This window comes from Sorex fumeus, unplaced genomic scaffold (genome assembly GCF_029834395.1).
Source record: "Sorex fumeus unplaced genomic scaffold, SorFum_2.1 ptg000028l, whole genome shotgun sequence".
Lineage (NCBI taxonomy): Eukaryota > Metazoa > Chordata > Mammalia > Eulipotyphla > Soricidae > Sorex > Sorex fumeus.
The window spans coordinates 16584356-16603802 of record NW_026606085.1 but is presented as its reverse complement, the minus strand read 5'-3'; the positions used below and the strand labels follow the sequence as shown (position 1 = coordinate 16603802).

The 19447-nt window shown below is 47.2% G+C and overlaps 1 protein-coding gene across 1 annotated transcript in view; it reads right to left on the bottom strand.

Moving 5' to 3' along the window:
• Window positions 1-1017: 1017 nt before the first annotated feature.
• Window positions 1018-19447, bottom strand: part of CLMP (CXADR like membrane protein) — a 93626-nt gene continuing 75196 nt past the window's right edge. The window contains exons 3-7 of the mRNA XM_056114978.1: window positions 12724-12925; window positions 11271-11438; window positions 8361-8483; window positions 5878-6019; window positions 1018-4661 (exon numbers count right to left, since the gene is read on the bottom strand). Coding sequence (XP_055970953.1) covers window positions 4361-4661; window positions 5878-6019; window positions 8361-8483; window positions 11271-11438; window positions 12724-12925 — 936 coding nt within the window. The 3' untranslated portion in view covers window positions 1018-4360. The remainder of the gene's footprint in view (window positions 4662-5877; window positions 6020-8360; window positions 8484-11270; window positions 11439-12723; window positions 12926-19447) is intronic.

Below are 19447 nucleotides of genomic sequence, written 5' to 3'. Positions count from 1 at the left end.
AAAAACTGACATTCAGGATGTAAAAGTTTGAAAAGTTTGGGTGCCATAGCAGAAACTGCAGTGGAGTCTGAGGCCCAAGGTTCACAATGCAGAAGATAAAGTCTATTTGTTTTTGGGTCACCTTGGAGGTGCTTCTGGCTGTGCACTCAGAGATCACTCCTGGTGGGCTCAGGGAACCATTTGAGGTGCTGAGGATTGAACCCAGGTCAGTCAATGTGCAAGGCAAATGCCCTAGCAGCTGTACTATCACTCTGGCAATATCGATTAGTACCAATACTTGATAAGTATTTTCATTATTAGGTACTAAATACCCTTCTGAGTACTTGGTCTTTATCCTGGGATGGCTTTTTTTTCAGATTTATTTGAATCTTTTAATCTTTACTTCTTTTCAAATCAGGTTGAATCATGTTGGTATTTTCTGTTGGCATTTTACCTTGGCATAAATACTTGTCTGGTAAATATTTATTTGTTAATTTTATAAATTCCTGAAGGGTAGGAACTTGGTATTTCTCGTATGTATATTAGTTTCTTGCTTTGTGAATCTTTCTATATGAGTAAATAAAATCAGCAAATAATAGATCACATTTAGTCTTGCTTTTTGGGTCACACCCGGCAATGCACAGGGGTTACTCCTGGCTCTGTGCTCAGGAATTACCCCTGGCAGTGCTCAGGGGACCATATGGGATGCTGGGAATCGAACCCGGGTCGGCCGCGTGCAAGGCAAACGCCCTACCCGCTGTGCTATCGCTCCAGCACAGCAGTAGGGCGTTCGCCTTACAAGCGACCAACATGGTCTACCCGAGTTCAATTCCTCCGCCCCTCTCGGCAAGCTACCTAGAGTATTTGATATGCCAGACACAGTAACAACAAAGTCTCCAATGGAGACGTTACTGGGCCCGCTCGAGCAAATCGACGATCAACGGGAGGGCCTTTACCTATTTAGTCTTGAGTTCTGTGCTGGCAGCAAACTAATACACAACACTCCAGAGCAGGTTATGACCTTCAGCCTCTCCAATATCACTTTCACTTATTTATTTTTTTAATTGCGGACACAGATGCATCTGTAATAAATATTTGGTTTTGCCATCAAATACAGTCCCAATTACAAGGCAACTTAGAAGTTAGAATGAAAATATAAACAGCTTAACACCAGAAATGAGGCAAAATTATGTCTTTTTTTTTTCAACAGCATTCTGAAATTGTTTTTATACAGTGTGACAACAAAGGCATCAGTTTCATTATTTTACAGGTTTTAAGTTTGGCTTATTTTATCGAAATGGGTTATTCTCGAAATATCCACATCATTCCACCTGTTTCTTCCTCCTACACTTTTTCTTCTACTGTTTATCCTCTCCGTTTGTTTCAAATTAAAGAATCAAATTGATTGAATTAATTTTTTCCGCCAAAGTTAGTGGAATCTGGCTGGAAATCAATAATGGCTCAAACTTTATCCTATGCTCCGAGCTTGTCCATATAAACCCAAATCCCTGACTCCAAGAGCAAAACTATCATTGCAAAGATCAGTTTATTGGGTTTATCAGCTCCATGTCCAATTTCTTAGAATTTCTCAGATCTAAGGTAGTGATCTGTGATTGATTTTAGTGTGTCTAGATTTCCAGTGTGAACAGATTTCCAAGATGATCTGGATATTCAACTGGTACTTTAGTCTTCTAGTAACTAACATATTTAATAATCTAAACCTCCTTTTCATGCAAAGGGGACTGGTTCCTGCTTCCAAAAGCATTAGGCAGGAAATCTTAAATTCAAAGTTAGCAAATAATGATAAAAGCAAGTTGATAGAGCTGCAGCCTCCGTAAAATACTTGTTGGGCTCAGGTACTTTAGAAATGAAAATTCTTAGAATCACAGAGCAAAAGTGACAAGTTGCCAAGAGGCATATTACCAGAAGAATAAAAAGTTGAGTAAGGAAGGGGTTTATATCTTACAATGAGGCAGTGTTAGTTAGTACAAGAAGCATTCCGAATATGCAAGCCCTCTTAAACTAACAGAAAGCATTCTTTACTTCTGCAAGTCTCTTTATTTCCCACTTTCTAAAACAGAACAAATTCAGATCTCATCTTTCACCCAAGGATAATCTGCTGTTTCTTAAAGGATTTTAGAAGGAGCGATATTGGCACTATGTGAGGGCACCATTGTGAGAATTAGATATAGAAACTGAAAACCCAGAGAGACGGGCTTTTTCCTTGATCATCCATTTTCCTTGAAGGAGCCGATTCCTGTTATTATTTCGATGCTGAAGTAGTGTTTATTTAAGGAAAAGAGAAAGTAGCAAAGTTAATTCTGCAAGCCCAGCCAGAGGGGCCCACCCTGATTCACTTTTATAAGCAAAGCTTTCAATCCTTATAGTTACCATTACTTTTTCTTTTCTGGGTATATGTTGGGGGGGATGGGGGTGGTGCTCAGGCAGCCTAGGGACCACTCCAGTAATTCTCAGCCAAGCAGGCCGACAGTTCAATGTGAGGAATGTGGTGCTACTTGGACTCTATGGTGACACCATGAACATTCTTGGGCCTTTGTGGTGCCAAGGATTGAACTGGAGTTGGTCACGTGGAAGATAGGAAGTTGCCCCTGTAATATCTAATCGGCCTCACATTACTTTTTTTCCCAATAGCCTGCCTCCCATTAAAAAAAATTATATATATATATATTTTTTGCAGTTTCAGGGATGGGACCAACAAGCAAGGCATGTGCTTTAACCACTGACCCACATCCTCAGCCCTCCTGTTAAATCTCGATATATTCTGCACTTCCAAAGGTTCACATTTGCTCTAGGTTCCTTGAGGGGTTATTTCAAACTTAGTATTCTTGCTGTAGAGTGACTTTGACTATCAGTAGTCAAAACAATTGAAAAGGCAGTTGCTATATTGGAAGCTGCTGATTTCTCAGACTCTTTCCTTCTCCCCCCCAAGAATCAGCTCTTCCAATCAGCTATTCAGGCGCAGCGGTTCTGCTCATTCTTTTGAAGTTGCTGACAATTAAAACGGGAACAGGCATTCACCTAGCTCCCTCTTGCCACCCATTGTTATTCTCCCAGCTCTTCCCTGAATGTTAATTTCCTTTCCTACCAGTCCGGAAGCAGACTTCCTGGGAGGCTGAGCTGGGGGGAAATACTGAATTTCTGTGTCTACCTCTCAGGAGGGATTGATTATGACTTACTTTCATTGCCACTGGGGAATGCTGGCAATCCCTGATCTTTTTGATAATTTAAGGCCTCGAATTGTCAAAAGTCCCAGGTTCAGATCTTTTCCCTAAAATAAATGGAGGAAGCTCTCAGTTCGGTGCAATACTAAACTTCCTCATAACAATCATGGACATATGAAGAGAACAAGATTCCAATCACCCTTTCTAGTCTACTCTTGAAATCCTGGTTTCATCTGAGAGAGAAGAGAATGTTATGTCGGATGGCCTTTTCGGCATCCGTGAAAATCTCTTCTCTAGAAACTTCTTTCTAAAGACACTGGGAAATGTCACAGTGCATGTTTCCTTGCTCCAGAGACAAGCAGGTTATGCCTCACGATCATCTGATCGGAAGGAGAATCCACGGTCGCTCCAGTTTCTGTATTTCTGATATTTGTCAGTGGCCCTCTAAAATTCATCGAGAAAAAAGTTTTCACAGTCCCCTGTCACATGTTTTGAACTCCTTTTGTAATTCTACAATATAAGTAGAAAGGTACTCTATAAGTAGAAAGATTAGTAGTAGAGTGGGAGAAACTCTATCATTTTCCATCCCCCACGATTTCAACTCCTCTTGAAATGACTATCCAAGCCTATGGCGAATAAGTGAAGTCAAGTCAGAATCAAAGAGACGTGGTTCCTTTCTGGGAGTTTCTCGAAGTTTCTCAGCCCCAGTCCAGGTGCAGAGAGGTGTGATATAAGGCTGTGGGCTCTGCTTGACTATCTGAATAAACATCATCTTCCACTAGGTTTGCAGAAATGCATAGAAAATTTGTGAACACCTCATTTCTTCTTGACAACGGTGAACAAAATACTGATACAAAAAAAAATCTCAGGTGACAATTTTAAGTGTGTTCACTTCCCTTTCCCCAGCTTTTCACACCCGGGGTCCCGGTCCACCAACACAGTTTAAGACTCCGGCTCTCCCCTGCTCTGGTGCCAGGACGCCCTGAGATGCCTTTTGTAGAGATGAAGGGCTTCACTCTGTCTTGTCGGGTGTCCCGTCCGAAAAAGTGTTCTGGCTGTGTTCCATGCAAAGCTCGCTGCGACGTGGTGACCTCACTCCTGGTTCCAGGGGGTGTGTGGCTGGTGACGGAGCTGCAGCAGCTCAGCAGAGTCCTGGGACCCTGGCTCAGAGGGGGCGCGGGAGTCCTGTCCACTCTCCCTCAGACGGTTTGGAAGGCTCTGCTCTGGCTGGGGATCATGCTGGGTGTGGTTTCGGCTTTGGTCAGGGTAGCATGGTGCCCCTTCTTTGGTTCCGAGCCCCGCACCTCTGTCCCCACGATGCTATACGCGTGGCCGGCCAGCCCGGGCTGCGGCGCCGCCTCCGTGGACAGTGTCCGCTGGCTCCGTGAGGCACTATTTGCAGTGGACCGTGTGGAGGACGAGCCTGAGCGGGAGCTCTGAGAGCCTGAGGAAGAGGAGCTGGGCTTCACCAGGCGTGCTTTGGGGGCTTCTGCGTCCTCTCTGGAAAGGAGGAGGGGGAGAAGAAAGTAAAGATACATCATTTTTCTTTCCTTTTTTGGGGGGTGGGGTGGGTGGGGGGTCTCACCCAGCGAGGCTCAGGAGTGACTCCTGGCTCTGTACTCAGGAATCACTCCTGGCGGTGTTCGGGGGACCATATGGGATGCCAGGGATCAAACCTGGGTCGACAGAGTGCAAGGCAAAAGCCCTACCCGCTGTGCTATTGCTTCAGCCCCTGCAAAGATACATCTTAATGCTGATCAGCCGAGGGTGGCTGCTTCCTCCTGAGGTTTCCCAATAGATTCTTCAAGCTGGGGACCTGAGAACTATGGAAGGGTGCGACCCCAGGGAGCTGGGCAGCTCTGCCCTGACCAACTGACAAAGGTTTAGTTTTGGCTTAGGAAAATGGGTGTTAGCCCCCGGGTCCGCCAAGTGCTGGGGAAGATGACCACTTGCACACCTGTGATCATTCTCCGGTCCCGGTCATGGCCCAGGGGCCATGCAGTCTCTGTCCTACGCCCTTTTTAAGCGGAAATAAATCAAGAACAAGATGAACTTCCTCCCTCTTTGTTGTTTACGGGTGGTGCTTGGGAGCCAACGCATGAAATCAACCCTCTGGGCCTCTCTCTGTCTCTCAGACTTCCTCCAATTTTGTTCTGATTTATTTATTTACTTATTCAATCTTTGGCACACACCAGCTGTGCTCAGGGTTTCCTCCTGGTTCTGTGCTCAGAAATCACTTCTGGTGGGGTACAAGGGCCCATACAGGGAGCTGGAGATTGAACCTGGTTGACCGCATGCAAAGCAAGTGCCCTACCCACTGTGCTCTCTCTCCAGTTCCTAAAATTCAGCTCTTTTTTTTTTCTTTTTGGGTTACACTCAGTGATGCTCAGGGGTTACTCCTGTCTCTGCACTCAGGAATTACTCATGGTGGAGCTTGGGGGACCATATGGGATGCCAGGGATTTAACCCCGTCGGCCATGTGCAAGGCAAATTCCTACCTGCTGTACTATCGCTCCGACACCAAGTTCAGCTTTTAAGGCCTCTCTAGTGGGTGGTTTCACAGTAATGTCAAGAAAAACAGATTTTCTATCCCCAGACTGCCTCCTTACACACCAGAATAGTCCATTGAGGACGTGGCATCCGTGTGGGCTGGTCCATATGGAATTGTCCTAGAAAGGAAGCCTATTGGAGGAAGGGGTTGGGGAGGGAGCTTTACCGGATCTCATTGGGTCTCTCCTCTTCCTCGTATCTCTCTTTGTCTTTCCTTCGGATCAGCAGCCACACTAAGAAGACAATCAGCATCGCGCCAGCCACCATGCCGGTAACTGCCCCTGCCAACATGCCTATGCTTTGCACATCTGTTTTCTCAGAAACAAAAGCAGAAGTGAAACCAAACATGAGCTAGGAAATAGATGAATGAATAGATGAATGCAGGAAACAAAAACCCTGCAACAGGACGCCTGCTTCCAGATCTTTCCACCTCTCCTCCTATTTCCCGATTTAATTGCTCTTTGTGTGTGATTAGATTGGAGGGTAGCAGGATATGCTACCCAAAATATAACACTCTGACGTGAGGGTGACCTTAGGTGGGGCCCGGGGATCACTCCCTACAATAACTGACCCAACTACATTGGCTTGATGATTCCATGTTTGGGCCTGGTGATGCGGGACCAAATCGGGCCAGGCAGGAATGGTGCTTGATTGAGTGCCTGAGAAGGCATAATTAACCGTTATAAATCACTGTCACTGTCACTGTCCTCCTGTTGCTCATCAATTTGCTTGAGGGGGCCTAGTAACGTCTCCACTGTGACACTTGTTACTGTGTTTGGCATATCGAATACATCATGGGGAGCTTGCCAGGCTTTGCCAGGAGAGATACTCTTGGTAGTTTGCCAGTCTCTCCATGAGGGGCAGAAGAATCAAACCTTGGTTGGCCGAGTCGGCCAGGTCAAACACATACAAGGCAAACACCCTACCCGCTATGCTACAGTTATAAATCACAGAATCTAAATCAAGAAGAAAAAAAAAGGTTAAAAAAATTGCGTGGTTTCTAGAAAAAACTTCAACAAATTGGGCCAGTCTAGTGCTGTCCTGCAGATGCGCACAAAGGCCAGCATGCAAGGCCCGTGTCAAGCCCTTTGGGGTATCTTCTCGGCCCAGCATTAGGATTATTGTAAGCTGATTTGTTATGTTTTGGGGTCACAGCCAGCAGTGGTTAGGGACCACTCCTGGTGGTGCTTTGTGGGGGAGGGTCCATGCTGTGCTGAGCCTCCCCCAAAGCATGTGATGGGCCCATTGAGCTCTCCAGCCTCCCTATGCTTTTGTTGTTGGGGTAGAGGACTATGGGCCAGCCCTCCAGGTGATCTGTGCTCAGGGTTTACTCCTGTCTCTGTGCTCATGGATTACTTTTGGTGGTGCTTGGGGGAACCATATGAGGCAACGGAGATGGAACCAGGGCCAGCTGTATGCAAGGCAAATAAATGCCTTATTCCCATACTGGGCTGGAGCGATAGCACAGCGGTAGGTCGTTTGCCTTGCACGCAGCCAACATGGCCGACCCGAGTTCGATTCCTCCGCCCCTCTTGGAGAGCCCGGCAAGCTACCGAGAGTATCTTGCCCGCACGGCAGAGCCTGGCAAGCTCCCCGTGACGTATTCGATATGCCAGACACAGTAACAACAAAGTCTCCAATGGAGATGTTACTGGGCCCGCTCGAGCAAATCGATGATCAACGGGAGGGCCTTTACTTTACTACTACTATTCCCATACTATCTCTCTAGCCCCAAAGCTATTATTGTAATTATTTTGTTTATAATTATTTTGTTTTGTTTTTGGTCACACCCAGGAATGGTCAGGGCTTAATCCTGGCTCCAAGATCCTTTCTGCTTCTGGTGGGGCTCTGGGGACCATATGGCGTGCTGAGGACCGAACATGGGTTGGCCACATGCAAGGTAAACATCTGACCAACTCTGCCATCTCACTGGCCCTGGAATTTTTTTTATGTATTTATTGGTCCACATCCGGCTGTGCACAGGACTGACTCCTGGCTCTGTGCTCAGGGATCACTCCTGGCAGTGCTTAGGAGACCCTGTGGTGTGCCAGGGACCGAACCCAGTTTGGCTGCGTGTAAGGCAAGCACCTTACCCATTACACTATCTCTCTGGCCCCCTGGTTATTAATATTTTTTAAGAAACAGCAGACAAGGGGGACTGGAGCAATAGCACAGCAGGTAAGGTGATTGCCTTGCACGCAGCCGACCCAGGTTCGATTCCCAGCATCCCATATGGTTCCCCGAGCACCACCAGGAGAGATTCCTGAGTGCATGAATCAGGAGTAACTCCTGTGCATCACCGGGTGTGACCCACAAAGGCAAAAAAAAAAAAAAAAAAATAGCAGACAAGACAGGCAAAGCTCTGAAAACAGCATTGAAATTCCCTTTTAGATTTATGAAGTAGATCTCCATTGGATCCCGCTTGATATCCTAGTGAAGGGAGCTTCTGGGAATTGGCGACCAAGCACGTCTATACAAACACAGGTAAAACTGTTGAAACGTTCGTGAAAATGAACTAACTTGAATGGTCGCCTTGAGGTTCTGGAAATGAAGATTTGGCCCTTGACTTAGTCTTGCTCATGATTAAACAGGTTTTACACTGTAGCATGGTGTGAAACCAGAGCCAAGCCCACCCGCTCGGATACTTACACTGCACGGTCACTCTCACCACGCAGCTCTCCTTGCCCGCCTCGTTGCCTGCTGTGCACTGGTACAGGCCGGAGGAGGACATAGTGAGATTCTGCAGCAGGACGCGCCCCGGGTGGCTGTAGTCTGCGGAGCAGAAAGAATGGGATCTCCTTAGGGCGAGTATTAACTGTTATTTTCTCACTGACCTGAGATGCTCTTCCTAGTCAGAAGAGATGATAATAGAATGAAAACATTTTTGGAATGTGGAAAGAAAGTATGAGCCTTTTTGTTTGTTTGTTTTCCCATCTGGCGTTTCTCACAGGTAGCTCCTGGCCCTGTGTTTAGGGTCCACTCTGGGCAATGCTGGGGGACCACAGGTCATAGTGCTTTAAGCCTTCAACTACCTCTCCAGCACTTAAACTGTAGAGAGCCCTTGTATAACCTATCTTAGTTGTAATGGCTGCCCTTGTATAACCTATCTTAGTTGTATAGTTGTGACCGACCTTAAACTTTTTTCTGGTTTTGTTTACTTGGGGACCACACCAGGTAATGCTCAGAGGTTACTCCTGGCTCTGTACTCAGGAATTACTCCTGGTGGTGCTCAGGCAATCGTATGGGATGTAGGGAACTGAACTCTGGTTGGCTTTGTGCAAGGCAGATGCCCTGCCCTCTGTACTATTCCTCTGGCCTGCTAACCCTTGATTTTTTTTGGGTCACACCTGGTGATGCACAGGGGTTACTCCTGGCTCTGCACTCGGGAATTACTCCTGGCAGTGCTCGGGGGACCATATGGGATGCTGGGAATCGAACCCGGGTCGACTGCGTGCAAGGCAAACGCCCTACCCGCTGTGCTATTGCTCCAGCCCCCTTGAGCTCTTAAAAACTTTCAGGGTCCAGAGAGAGAGCCCAATGATCTGAGCATAAGCTTTGCATGCAGGAGGCCCTGGTTTGATTCCTACCACCATGTGGTTCCCTGAGTCGTGTCGCCAGGAGTGAACCCTGAAGACTGGGTGGGGTATAACCGTGAGCACTGTTGTGTGTGACCTCAAAACGAAACAGAACCAATAAAATGGAGGAGCTGGGTTCAATTCCCAGCACCCCTGAACATCCTTGGGAGTGACCCCTGAGCACTGCCAGGTTGGCTCATAAACCAACCAACCGAAAATAAATAGTGAATCCTTTAGGGACCAGAGATGTGGCTAAGTGGTTGAGCCTAACTTCTTAAACTCGGTCCTGACCCCATAACTTTTTACAACTTTGATTTAGGGCCAGACAGACGACTTAATGGGCTTAAAGTATGTGGCAGCAGAAGGCCCAGGTTCTGTCACAGCACTGCGTGATCTCATGAGCCTAAAATGTAAGAAAAGTTTGGTCTTTTTGTTTTGATTTGTTTGTTGTGTCGCTCCCAGCGGTGTTCAAGGATTACTCCTGGCTCTGTGCTCTGGAATTACTCCTTGCAGTGCTTGTGGGACCATATAGGATGCCAGGGACTGAACGGGTCAGCCGCTTACAAGGCAAATGCCCTACCCACTGTATGATCACTCTGGCCTTGCAAATGGCTATTTTTACACCTATTATATTTACCTGCGAGTGTGTGAAGCCTTCTCGGGTGGTGACAAGCAGAAACAAAGAGGCCCTGCTAGAGGACTTACTGTGAAATGCAAGATCCTGGGTTCAATCCCTAAAACTACATGACCCCCCCAAAAAAAACCTAAATGATAAACAAAGTTTATTTTTTCCTAATCTCACCACTTTTGCTTACCATTTGAGGATGGAAAGGACAGGTTTTTTTTGTAATAGTTTATGAATGAAAATGCAAAGTATATTCAAGGTCTTAGGGAGCTGCTGGCAAACTCTTAGAACCCACAGATAAGAGTATGTTGTCCTATGAGATATCATCTTACACCGCAGAGACTGGCATGCATCCAAAAGAACAAGAGCAACCAGTGCTGTTGCGGATGTGGGGAGAAAGTGACTCTCCTTCATTGTTGGTGGGAATGCGAAATGGTCCAGCCTTTTAAAAAAAAAGGAAAGAATACTGGTCCAGCCTTTTTTGAAAACAATATGAACATTCCTCAAAAAACTAGAAATTGAACTCTTCTTTGACCCAGTAATACCACATCTGGGAATATATCCTGCCTGCCCAAAAACACACAGCAGAAAAACCATCTGCACTTCTATGTTCATTCCAACACGATTCACAATAGCCAGAGTAGCCAGCACCATTCACAATAGCCAGAATCTGGAAACAACCCAAGTACCCAAGAGAACAGATGACTGACTAAAGAAACTATGGTACATCTACACAATGGAATATTATGCAGCCGTGAGGAAGAATAAAGTCATGAAATGTGCTTATGAGTGAATGGACATGGAGAGTATCGTGTTGAGTGAAATGAGTCAGAGGGAGAGGGACAGGTATAGAATGATTACATTCATTTGTGGGATATTATATATTATATATGTGATATATAATATGAGACTAATATCCAAGGTGAGGGTAAAACGGGTCAGGAGGACTCGTCAGTGAATGGTTGGAAGCTTGCCACAAGAGTGGGGCAGTTAGGATAAAGAAGGGATCAGCATGACAATAATAGGTGGAAATGATAATTTTGGACAGGAACTGAGTGTTGAAAGTAGATAAAGGGATATACCTGATAACTTTTCATGACCTGTATTGCAAACTATAAAACCCAAAAGGAGAGAGAGAAAGAGACAAGAAAAATGCGAGGGCGGGAGGGAAACTGGGACCAATGGTGATGGGAAAAGTACACTGGTGAAAGGACAGGCGTTGGAATATTATATGACTGAAATCCAGTCATGAACAACTTTGTAAATATGTTTGTCACTGCGACTCAATTAAAAAAAATTAAAAAAAGAAAAGAATACTGTTGTCCTGTCTCAATGGACCAGCAGAAAGTGATGACTCACCAATCCGAGATTTGGGAGGTAGATGTTCATCTTCTCCCTCCTTCTCTCGGACCCGCTGCCAGTTATACACGATGGGCTTGGTGCCTGAGGATGACTCGCACTGCAGAGTGAGGTCACTGCCTTCCGTCAGCTCTCCTTCCAGCTCACATTTGGGTTTGGATGGTCTCACTGTCAAAAGAAAAGGCAAAGTTTCAAAGATTCCCCCAAAGGCAGAGTCAATGGATAATGATGACCTGTTGAGTTGTTTCCCCATTTCTACCCACTCAGCTCAACTGCTGGGGGGGAATCTCCAACCTTTTGCAGTAGAGCCATCACTCACGTCACCCTGAGAGATGCACTCCTCCCCCATCCTCTGCACACACATTCACCCACTTCTAGTCCCTTCTGATGATGATGTCGCGATTTGCAGAAGCTGTCTGAGAAAATTTCCCTTATTGCTTCTCGAAGTTGAGGGTCTGTTGTTTAATTGGAAATTTTAGGAAAATTAAGTGTGGTTTTACTAATACTGAAATATTAGTAAAATTTGGAAGCAATGAAAGTAGAATTTAGGGGCTGCAGATAGAGTACAGTGGGTAGGGCATTCGTCTTGCACGTGGCCGAGCTGGGTTCGATTCCCAGCATCCCATATGGTCCCCCGAGCACCACCAGGAGTAATTCCTGAGTCATGCACAAGCCAGGAGTAATCCCTGAGCATTGCCAGGTGTGACTCAAAAAGCAAAAGAAAGAAAGAAAAAAAAGAGTAGAATTTAGGGGCTGGAGATATAGTACAGTGTATAAGGTGTTTGCCTTGCCTGCAGCTGATTCCCTCTGCACCCATATGGTCCCCCAGGCACTTCCAGGAGTAATTCCTGAGTGCAGAGCTAGGAGTAACTCTTGAGCACTGCTGGGTATGCCACCAAAACAAACCAAAAGAAGAAAAAAAGGAGAGTAGAACTTAGCTCTTGCTGTCAATAGACAGAAATTAATTCCAACCATTTTGAAATTTAAGTTAAATATCAGGACATACTCCAAATATTAGGTAAAATTTAATATTATAATGGGCCATCATGGAAAATTGCTATTTTGTTTTCTTTCACCGTGGCTACAATACAAAACTTATATCCAATTCCTTTTCCTAAGGAATTGGATGAGGTAAACTTTGAATGTATAATACAAAGTACTGAACAAGAAGTCTTTTTATTTTTATTTATTTATTTTTTTTGAGCCACAGTTGGCCGAGCTCATGGCTTACTCCTGGCTCTGCGCTTAGGGATCACTCCTGGAGGGGCTTGGGGAAATCCTAGTAGGGTGCCAGGGCTCGAACTTGAGCTGTTTGCATGCAGGGTGAGCACTCACCACTGTACTATCACTTCTGGATCCTGAACAAGGATTCTCTGACTCCGCAAAGTATCTGTCCATCCTTCCCAGGGACCTTAGTCATAAAGGGTCTTACATCCTCTGGATCCGATCTTACCTAAGACTTTTAAGATGACGTGGCTCCACACATAGCGCCCCGAGTTCTTCACCTTGCAGGTGTAGCGGCCCTCATCACTGGGCTTCAGGGGCTCGATCTGCAGGGAGGCATCTCCGGCCAGGAAATTGGAAGCAAAGGCCACTCGGCCCTTCTGTTCCTCGGTCAGGTTATTGTAGACATGGCGGCTGGAGTAAGTGATCACCTGCGGGTAAACCGAGGCCAGGTCAGGCTGAGTGGCTCTCAGCCTTCCTCTTCCACTGGTGGAGATGAGGAAGAACCATTTTCTTTCTTCTTTAAAGTATTTTAAATTTAAAGAACTGTGATTTTTAAAGTTTTCTATTGTTGAGTTTTAGGCATACAATATTTCAATCCCATCACCAGTGTCAACTTGCCTCCACCAGAGTTCCCAAACTCCATCCACCCTCCTCTTCCCTCTCTCGACTCTTCCTTCCTTCCTCCCTCCATTCCTCCCTCAGTCCCTCCCTCCCTCCCTCCCTCCCTCCCTCAATTCCTTCCTTATTCCTTCCCTCCCTCCCTCTCTCCCTTCCTTCCCCAGCGGTGCTCAGCGCCTCCTCCTGGCTCTGCACACAGGAATTATTCCTGGCAGGATTCCAGGAGAATTTATGGGGTGCTGGGGATTGAACCCAAGTCAGACTCATGCAAGGCAAGCACCCTAGCCACTGTACTATCTTGCCAGCCCCTGATTCCCTGGGAGGTCACTATTAATGGTGCTCAGGGGACTGTGTAGCGCTGGGGACTGAGCCAGGAGCTCCTGCAGGCAAAGCATGTGTTCTAGCCTAGGAAGCAATTTCTCTGGCCTCGTGATCCATCCTTTTACAAGTAGTTTACTTCTCACACAGTCTCAAATGGTCCTTATCCCCCTTCCTCAGACAGAGACCCGACCCAGGATTTGAGTGGAGCCATTTTGGGGATTGAACCCCACCTCTCAAATACTAGGTCTGTGTCCTCTGCCGAGCCACACCCCTGGCTTGTAATAATATCTGAATGTCCCAGATAAGTCAGCCGCCTTTGAGCTAAGCTTTGAAAGACGAGTCCACTCAGAGTGGAGCGAGCAGAAGAGGAGGGCAGGAGGGAACATTCCAGAAAAACCCAAGGGCACTGAGAGGCCAGCGTGCCTGTCCTCCCCAGCACATATCTAACTGCAGCTGTTCCCAACGTTCTCTCCACTTCAGATCTTAACTCCATCTTCAATCTTGGGATGCTCACAGCTCATCAAACGCTTCTTCCAAAGCCGTTAGTGCCGTGTCAATCAAAACGGGAAAATTCTGTGTATGATCCTCTGGGCCTCGGCCACCCCCTCTCCCTTCCCGCTTTCTTGGCACGTTCTTTTCCTTCAGCAAATATTGACTGAGCTCACCCGCCAGGCACTGTGCCAGGCGCTAGAAAACAAGCAGGGAGAAGAAACAGTTCCTCCTCCTCCGACCTCCTAATCTCCTCCAGTTTTTCCAACAAGCAGGCATGAAGTTCAATGAGAAAAATTAACACCATATTAGATAATATGCATCAAAGATGCTTTCAGTATTCAAATTTGCTCCCCTGTTTCGACCAACACTTCTATTGGGACAGTTCTCATGTCTGGACTTCTCTCCCCAACTTCACTTGGTTTTGTTTTTCGTTTGGGGACCACACCAAGCACTGCTCAGGGTTTACTCCTGACTCTGCACTCAGGGATCAAGCCTAGTTAAGTTCTGGGGAACCGTATGGAATACCAGGGATTGAACCGAAGTCAGCCATGTGCAAGGCAAACGCCTGTCCCACTAGACTATCCATCCAGTAGACCCCCCCCAACTTAATTTTGAACTCTAGTTTCCTATTTTGGGCTGCCTCATTGTCCTCTCTCTCTCTCTCTCTCTCTCTCTCTCTCTCTCTCTCTCTCTCTCTCTCCCCACTCCCCCCCCCCCCACCCAGGTTCTTGGCACATTATTCTGTTGTTTGAACCTAATTTATTTCTGTTTTGTTCGCTTTAGCTATGATTGGCTATGATTTGGCTATGATCTTTGTCTTATGATTGAAATATGGGTATTTCCCTTTCCTGTCCAGCTCACCTCACCTACTGAGTGTAATCGGATTAGCTTTTTCCTTTCTATAACATGAATGCTTTGTTTGTACTCCGGTGCCTTCCTTTACCAACTCTGTTTTCTACTTAAGAAACTCCCATTTCTCAATCTACATCAAGAACCCCTATTCATTCTTTTAAATTCAAAAATCACTGCCCTAGCCCCACCCACCAAGTCCACTTTATCTCCTGACCAAACCTCCTGTGATAGGATCTTCAGACAAAGGAGCGTTTCTGTTTCTTTGCTCTCTTGCTTAGTCTTTCTTTGCACCATTTTTATTTGTGAAGAACTGGACAAAAAGTTTCTGGAAGCCCTTTCGAGGGCATTCCAACTGCATGCGTCTGCTGCTCTGGGCTGTCTCGGGTGAGGCTTCGCAACTCTGATTGATTCCATAAACGCTAAGAACATGCTCGCTTTGGTGCTGTGCTACAGACTCGGGCTAACCCAGCACAGTGCTGAGAGGTCACCAGTTTCTTGGGTGCTAAGGTGATGGAACCCACCCTTCCGGCTTGTGTTCTTCCTGAGCTCTCCCCAATCTCAGTAAGTTTTTCGTTGTTGTTGTTGTGGAGCCATACCCAGGCAAGTGCTCAGGGCTTGGGTGGGCTCTGGGGTCCGTATGGGAAGTTGGGGATCGAAGCGGGCCAGCTGCACACCAGGCAAAAGCACCCTACCAAGATGCAAGATGAGAGATGCAAGATGCACTCTCTCCCTGACCCTTCAAATGAGTTTTATGAGTGGTGTTGGAGGCCAAGATATGCCATACTAACATACACCTGTTTGCACATGCATAATAATTTGTTTTGGGGGCCAGAGAAATAGTACAGAGGGCAGGGTACTTGCCTTGCATGTGGCTGGCCTAGGTTCGATTCCCAGCTACGATCCCCAAGTGCACACACCGCCAGGAGTCAGCCCAGAGCACCACTGGCTGTGACCCCCAAACAATAAACAAAACAAGATTATTTTCAGGGCTGGAGCGATAGTACAGCGGGTAGGGCATCTGCTTTGCATAGGCCAACCTGGGTTCAATCCCCAGGATCCTATATGGTCCCTGAAGCACCACCAGGAGTAATTCCTGAGTGCAGAGCCAGGAGTAACACCCGAGCATCGCTGGGTGTGACCTAAAAAGAAAAAAAAAAAGATTCTTTGCAGCTCAAGGCATTCTAGAAACCTCTGACCTGCCTGAATGTAGAGCATCCGGAAGACTCTCAGGATCTCCCAGGATCTCAGGTCTCTCTCTCCAGGAGGCCACACCCAGGCAAAAATTTTGCTCCTAGAAGAGCCACTTTCCCTGCATCCCCCAGGGGCATTCCTCAGCCCTGAAGTCCTTTGCTCTTCCCTGAGGGCCCATTCACCCTCCCTTCCCCCTACCAAATTCAAATCAGCCCTTGAGTTCCTTAGTCTGGGCACTCCCTCGTGTCTCACCTGATTCCACGTTAACAAGAATCTGTTCTAAAAGACTTTCTAAATACGAACTTCCTGGATTCATGAGGGAAAAAGGCAACGTGGTACAGTGAGAAATTTATGCGAGTGAGGTTTAAGGAAGTGATTCTCTCTGTAAGCTGCTTAGACTTGAGCCCATCCTTTTGGGGCCAGAGTGGTAATAGAGCAGGCAGGGCCTCTGCCTTGCACGTGGTCAACCGTGGTTCGTGGTTCGATTCCCGGCATCCCATATGGTCCCCCAGTCACCTCCGGGAGTGATTCCTGAGGTAGAGCCAGGAGTAACCCCTGAGCATCACTGGGTGTGACCCAAAAAGAAAACAAAAAAAGGCCATCCTTTCCCTTAATGTTTCAGCAGCTATGGGAACAGATATGGGGGTGCTCCCCAAAAGTGCTCTGGAGATTAGGTGCATCCACCTTCATCAGAGACTGGCAGCTGCCCCGCTGTCTGGTTAGTCTTTCTCTGGGGACTGCTGGTCATCACTAGCTGAAGTCCCATCTAGCTGGGAACCAGGAAGGACTCTGCGGGCCTCCTGGGCACCTCTCTCTCAACCTCATCCCTGGGAACACACACAGCCTCGTGCACCGGGCAGGGGCCTGGCCATCCCTGCAGCTTGCTCCCTGCTGTCTGCCCTGTTTTTGTCTCAGTCACATAAATATCTGTCATCTCTGACTCCCCCCCCCCCCAAAAAAAAACTTCTTTTTTTTTTTTTTTTGGCTTTTTGAATCACAGTCACCAATGCTCAGGGGTTATTCCTGGTTCTGCACACAGGAATTACTCCTGGAAGTGCTCGGGGGAACCATATGGGAAGCCAGGGATCAAACCCAGGTTGGCAGCGTGCAAGGCAAACGCCCTACTAGCTGTACTATCACTCTGGCCCTGCATGAATTATTTTGGAGAAAAAAAAAGAGCTCCACCAGGTGCATAATATTTAACTTTAAACTCTGACCAGAGTTTGGGGCCTGGGGATGTGGCTCAGTGGGGGAGTATGTGCTTTGTATGTATGAACTCTTGGGTTCGAGCCCTCGGACTGCAAGAAAAGGAAGGAAGGAAGAAAGGAAGGAGGGAAGGAAGGAAGGAAGGAAGGAAGGAAGGAAGGAGAAAAAAAGAAAGAAGAAAAGGAAGGGAGGAAGGAAAGAAAGAGAAAGGAAGGAAGAAAGAAAGAAAGAAAGAAAGAAAGAAAGAAAGAAAGAAAGACCGTCAAAGAGCTAGGTCTGTCGCCTGGTTCCTGTCTGATGAAAGGTCTGCTGGGCGTTGCAGGCCCCACAGCGGGCAGCTTCCTGGGAGGTGAAGGGGCGGCCTTAGGAATGCTGGAAGCTGGGGAGGAGGAAATAGAGCAGCAGGAAAACGTGGGCTTCAGTTCGCAGACCAAGAGCTGCTGGCTGATGTGCTGGCCGGTGCTCAGGTCCCTCCCCGACTTTTTCTTATCTAATCATTTCTACTTTCTTCCTGACTCCTCTGTATTCCCCCAGGTCCACAATTCCCTACAAGGAAGTCAGTTTGTGCTCCAAGTCAAATGAAGAGATTTCTAAATCTAGACATCAGTGAAAAGCTGTGTGTGCTGCACTGTGTGTGTGTGTGTGTGTGTGTGTGTGTGTGTGTGTGTGTGTGTTATATAGCCATGCCTGCTGCTACTCAGGGCTTACTCTTGGCTCTGCACTCAGATCATGCCCATGCCTGTTGGTGCTGGGGGGGACCATGGTCCGTCCAGACCTGCTGTACAAGCTGGCAAGGTCTGTACCTGCCGTCCAGACCTTGCCAGCTCCAAGTGCTGAATAATTTTATTTATTTTTATTTTTTGTATAACACCAGGCGATGCACAAGAGTTACTCCCGGCTTTGCACTCAGGAATTACTCCTGGCGATGCTCCGGGGACCATATGGGATGCTGGGAATCGAACCTGGGTTGGCCACGTGCAAGGCAAACGTCCTACCCGCTGTACTATTGCTCCAGCCCCAGTGCTGGATAATTTTAGAGGTATTTTTAGAGGGTTAACTTTAGAGATATGGGAGATTTCTTTCTTGCTCATTTTGATTTGAACAAACAGTGGATGGGGCAGAGTGACAACAGTTGGGACATTTGCTTTGCATGTGACTGACCTGGGTTTGATTCCTGGCATCCCATATGAAACCCTGAGTCCGCCAGGAGTGATTCCTGAGCGTAGAGCAAGGAGTAAGGCCTGAACACTGCCAAGGGGGGACCCTCCCATCCCCCAATAAGCTGGAGGACCTCTTCAGAAGTGCTCAGGGACCTGGTGACAGATGGTCCAATGGTACTGATGTAGGCAGGTAGACAGGGAAAGGCCCTCGGCAATAAAACTTGGGTCAACAGAACTTCTGGGAGGAAAATCCTAAGACTGATCCACCCTGTGGACACAGAAAACAGACCTGATAAGACCTTCAGCAGACCCTGAGGAGATTGGACCCCTCATGAAAATCCTTGAAAATCCTCAGACCTCTCCTTTAATCTGATTAACTTTAGTGATTCAGTCCCGAGAAAAATCCAGAACTTCCAGATCAAGACAACCCATGAAGAGCCTATAAAAGACACCTTGAACAAAGGAAGGGCACACATATGCTGCCCGAGCGTGTGCTGCTTGTGCCCACATGGCTGAGCACAAGTGAGGCCTGAGCACATGTGTCACCCGCATCTCCCCCCCTTTTTTTTGGCGTTTTGGGTCACACCCGGCGATGCACAGGGGCTCCTCCTGGCTCATGCACTCAGGAATTACTCCTGGTGGTGCTCGGGGGACCATATGGGATGCTGGGAATCGAACCCCGGTCTGTCGTGTGCAAGGCAAACGCCCTCCCTGCTGTGCTATTGCTCCAGCCCCGCATCTCCCCTTCTGAGAGGTGTACTTTTATGTTTTCCTATCTAATTCTGGGATGCATGTAGGGGCTCTCTCCGCCTTTGGAGAAGCCCGCATTCTCTCTTGAATGCATTACTCTGTCTCTCTTACTCTCCACTCTCCCACTTTTCTCTTCCTCCTTACCTTCAAAAACCCTCTAAATAAAATCTGTTTACTTCACTGCTTGTCTCTTCCTGAAGTTCTTTTCTGCGAAAGAGACAAGAATCCTGAAAACCCTGGGTCAGACCTGGGACTGGTTCTTCCTTTCCTGCAAAGAGCAAATCCGTGCTCCAGCCTGAGTCTGTGACTCCCTGAGAAATTGGGTGGTGGGGATAGACTCCCGTGCCAGGAAGACCAAGC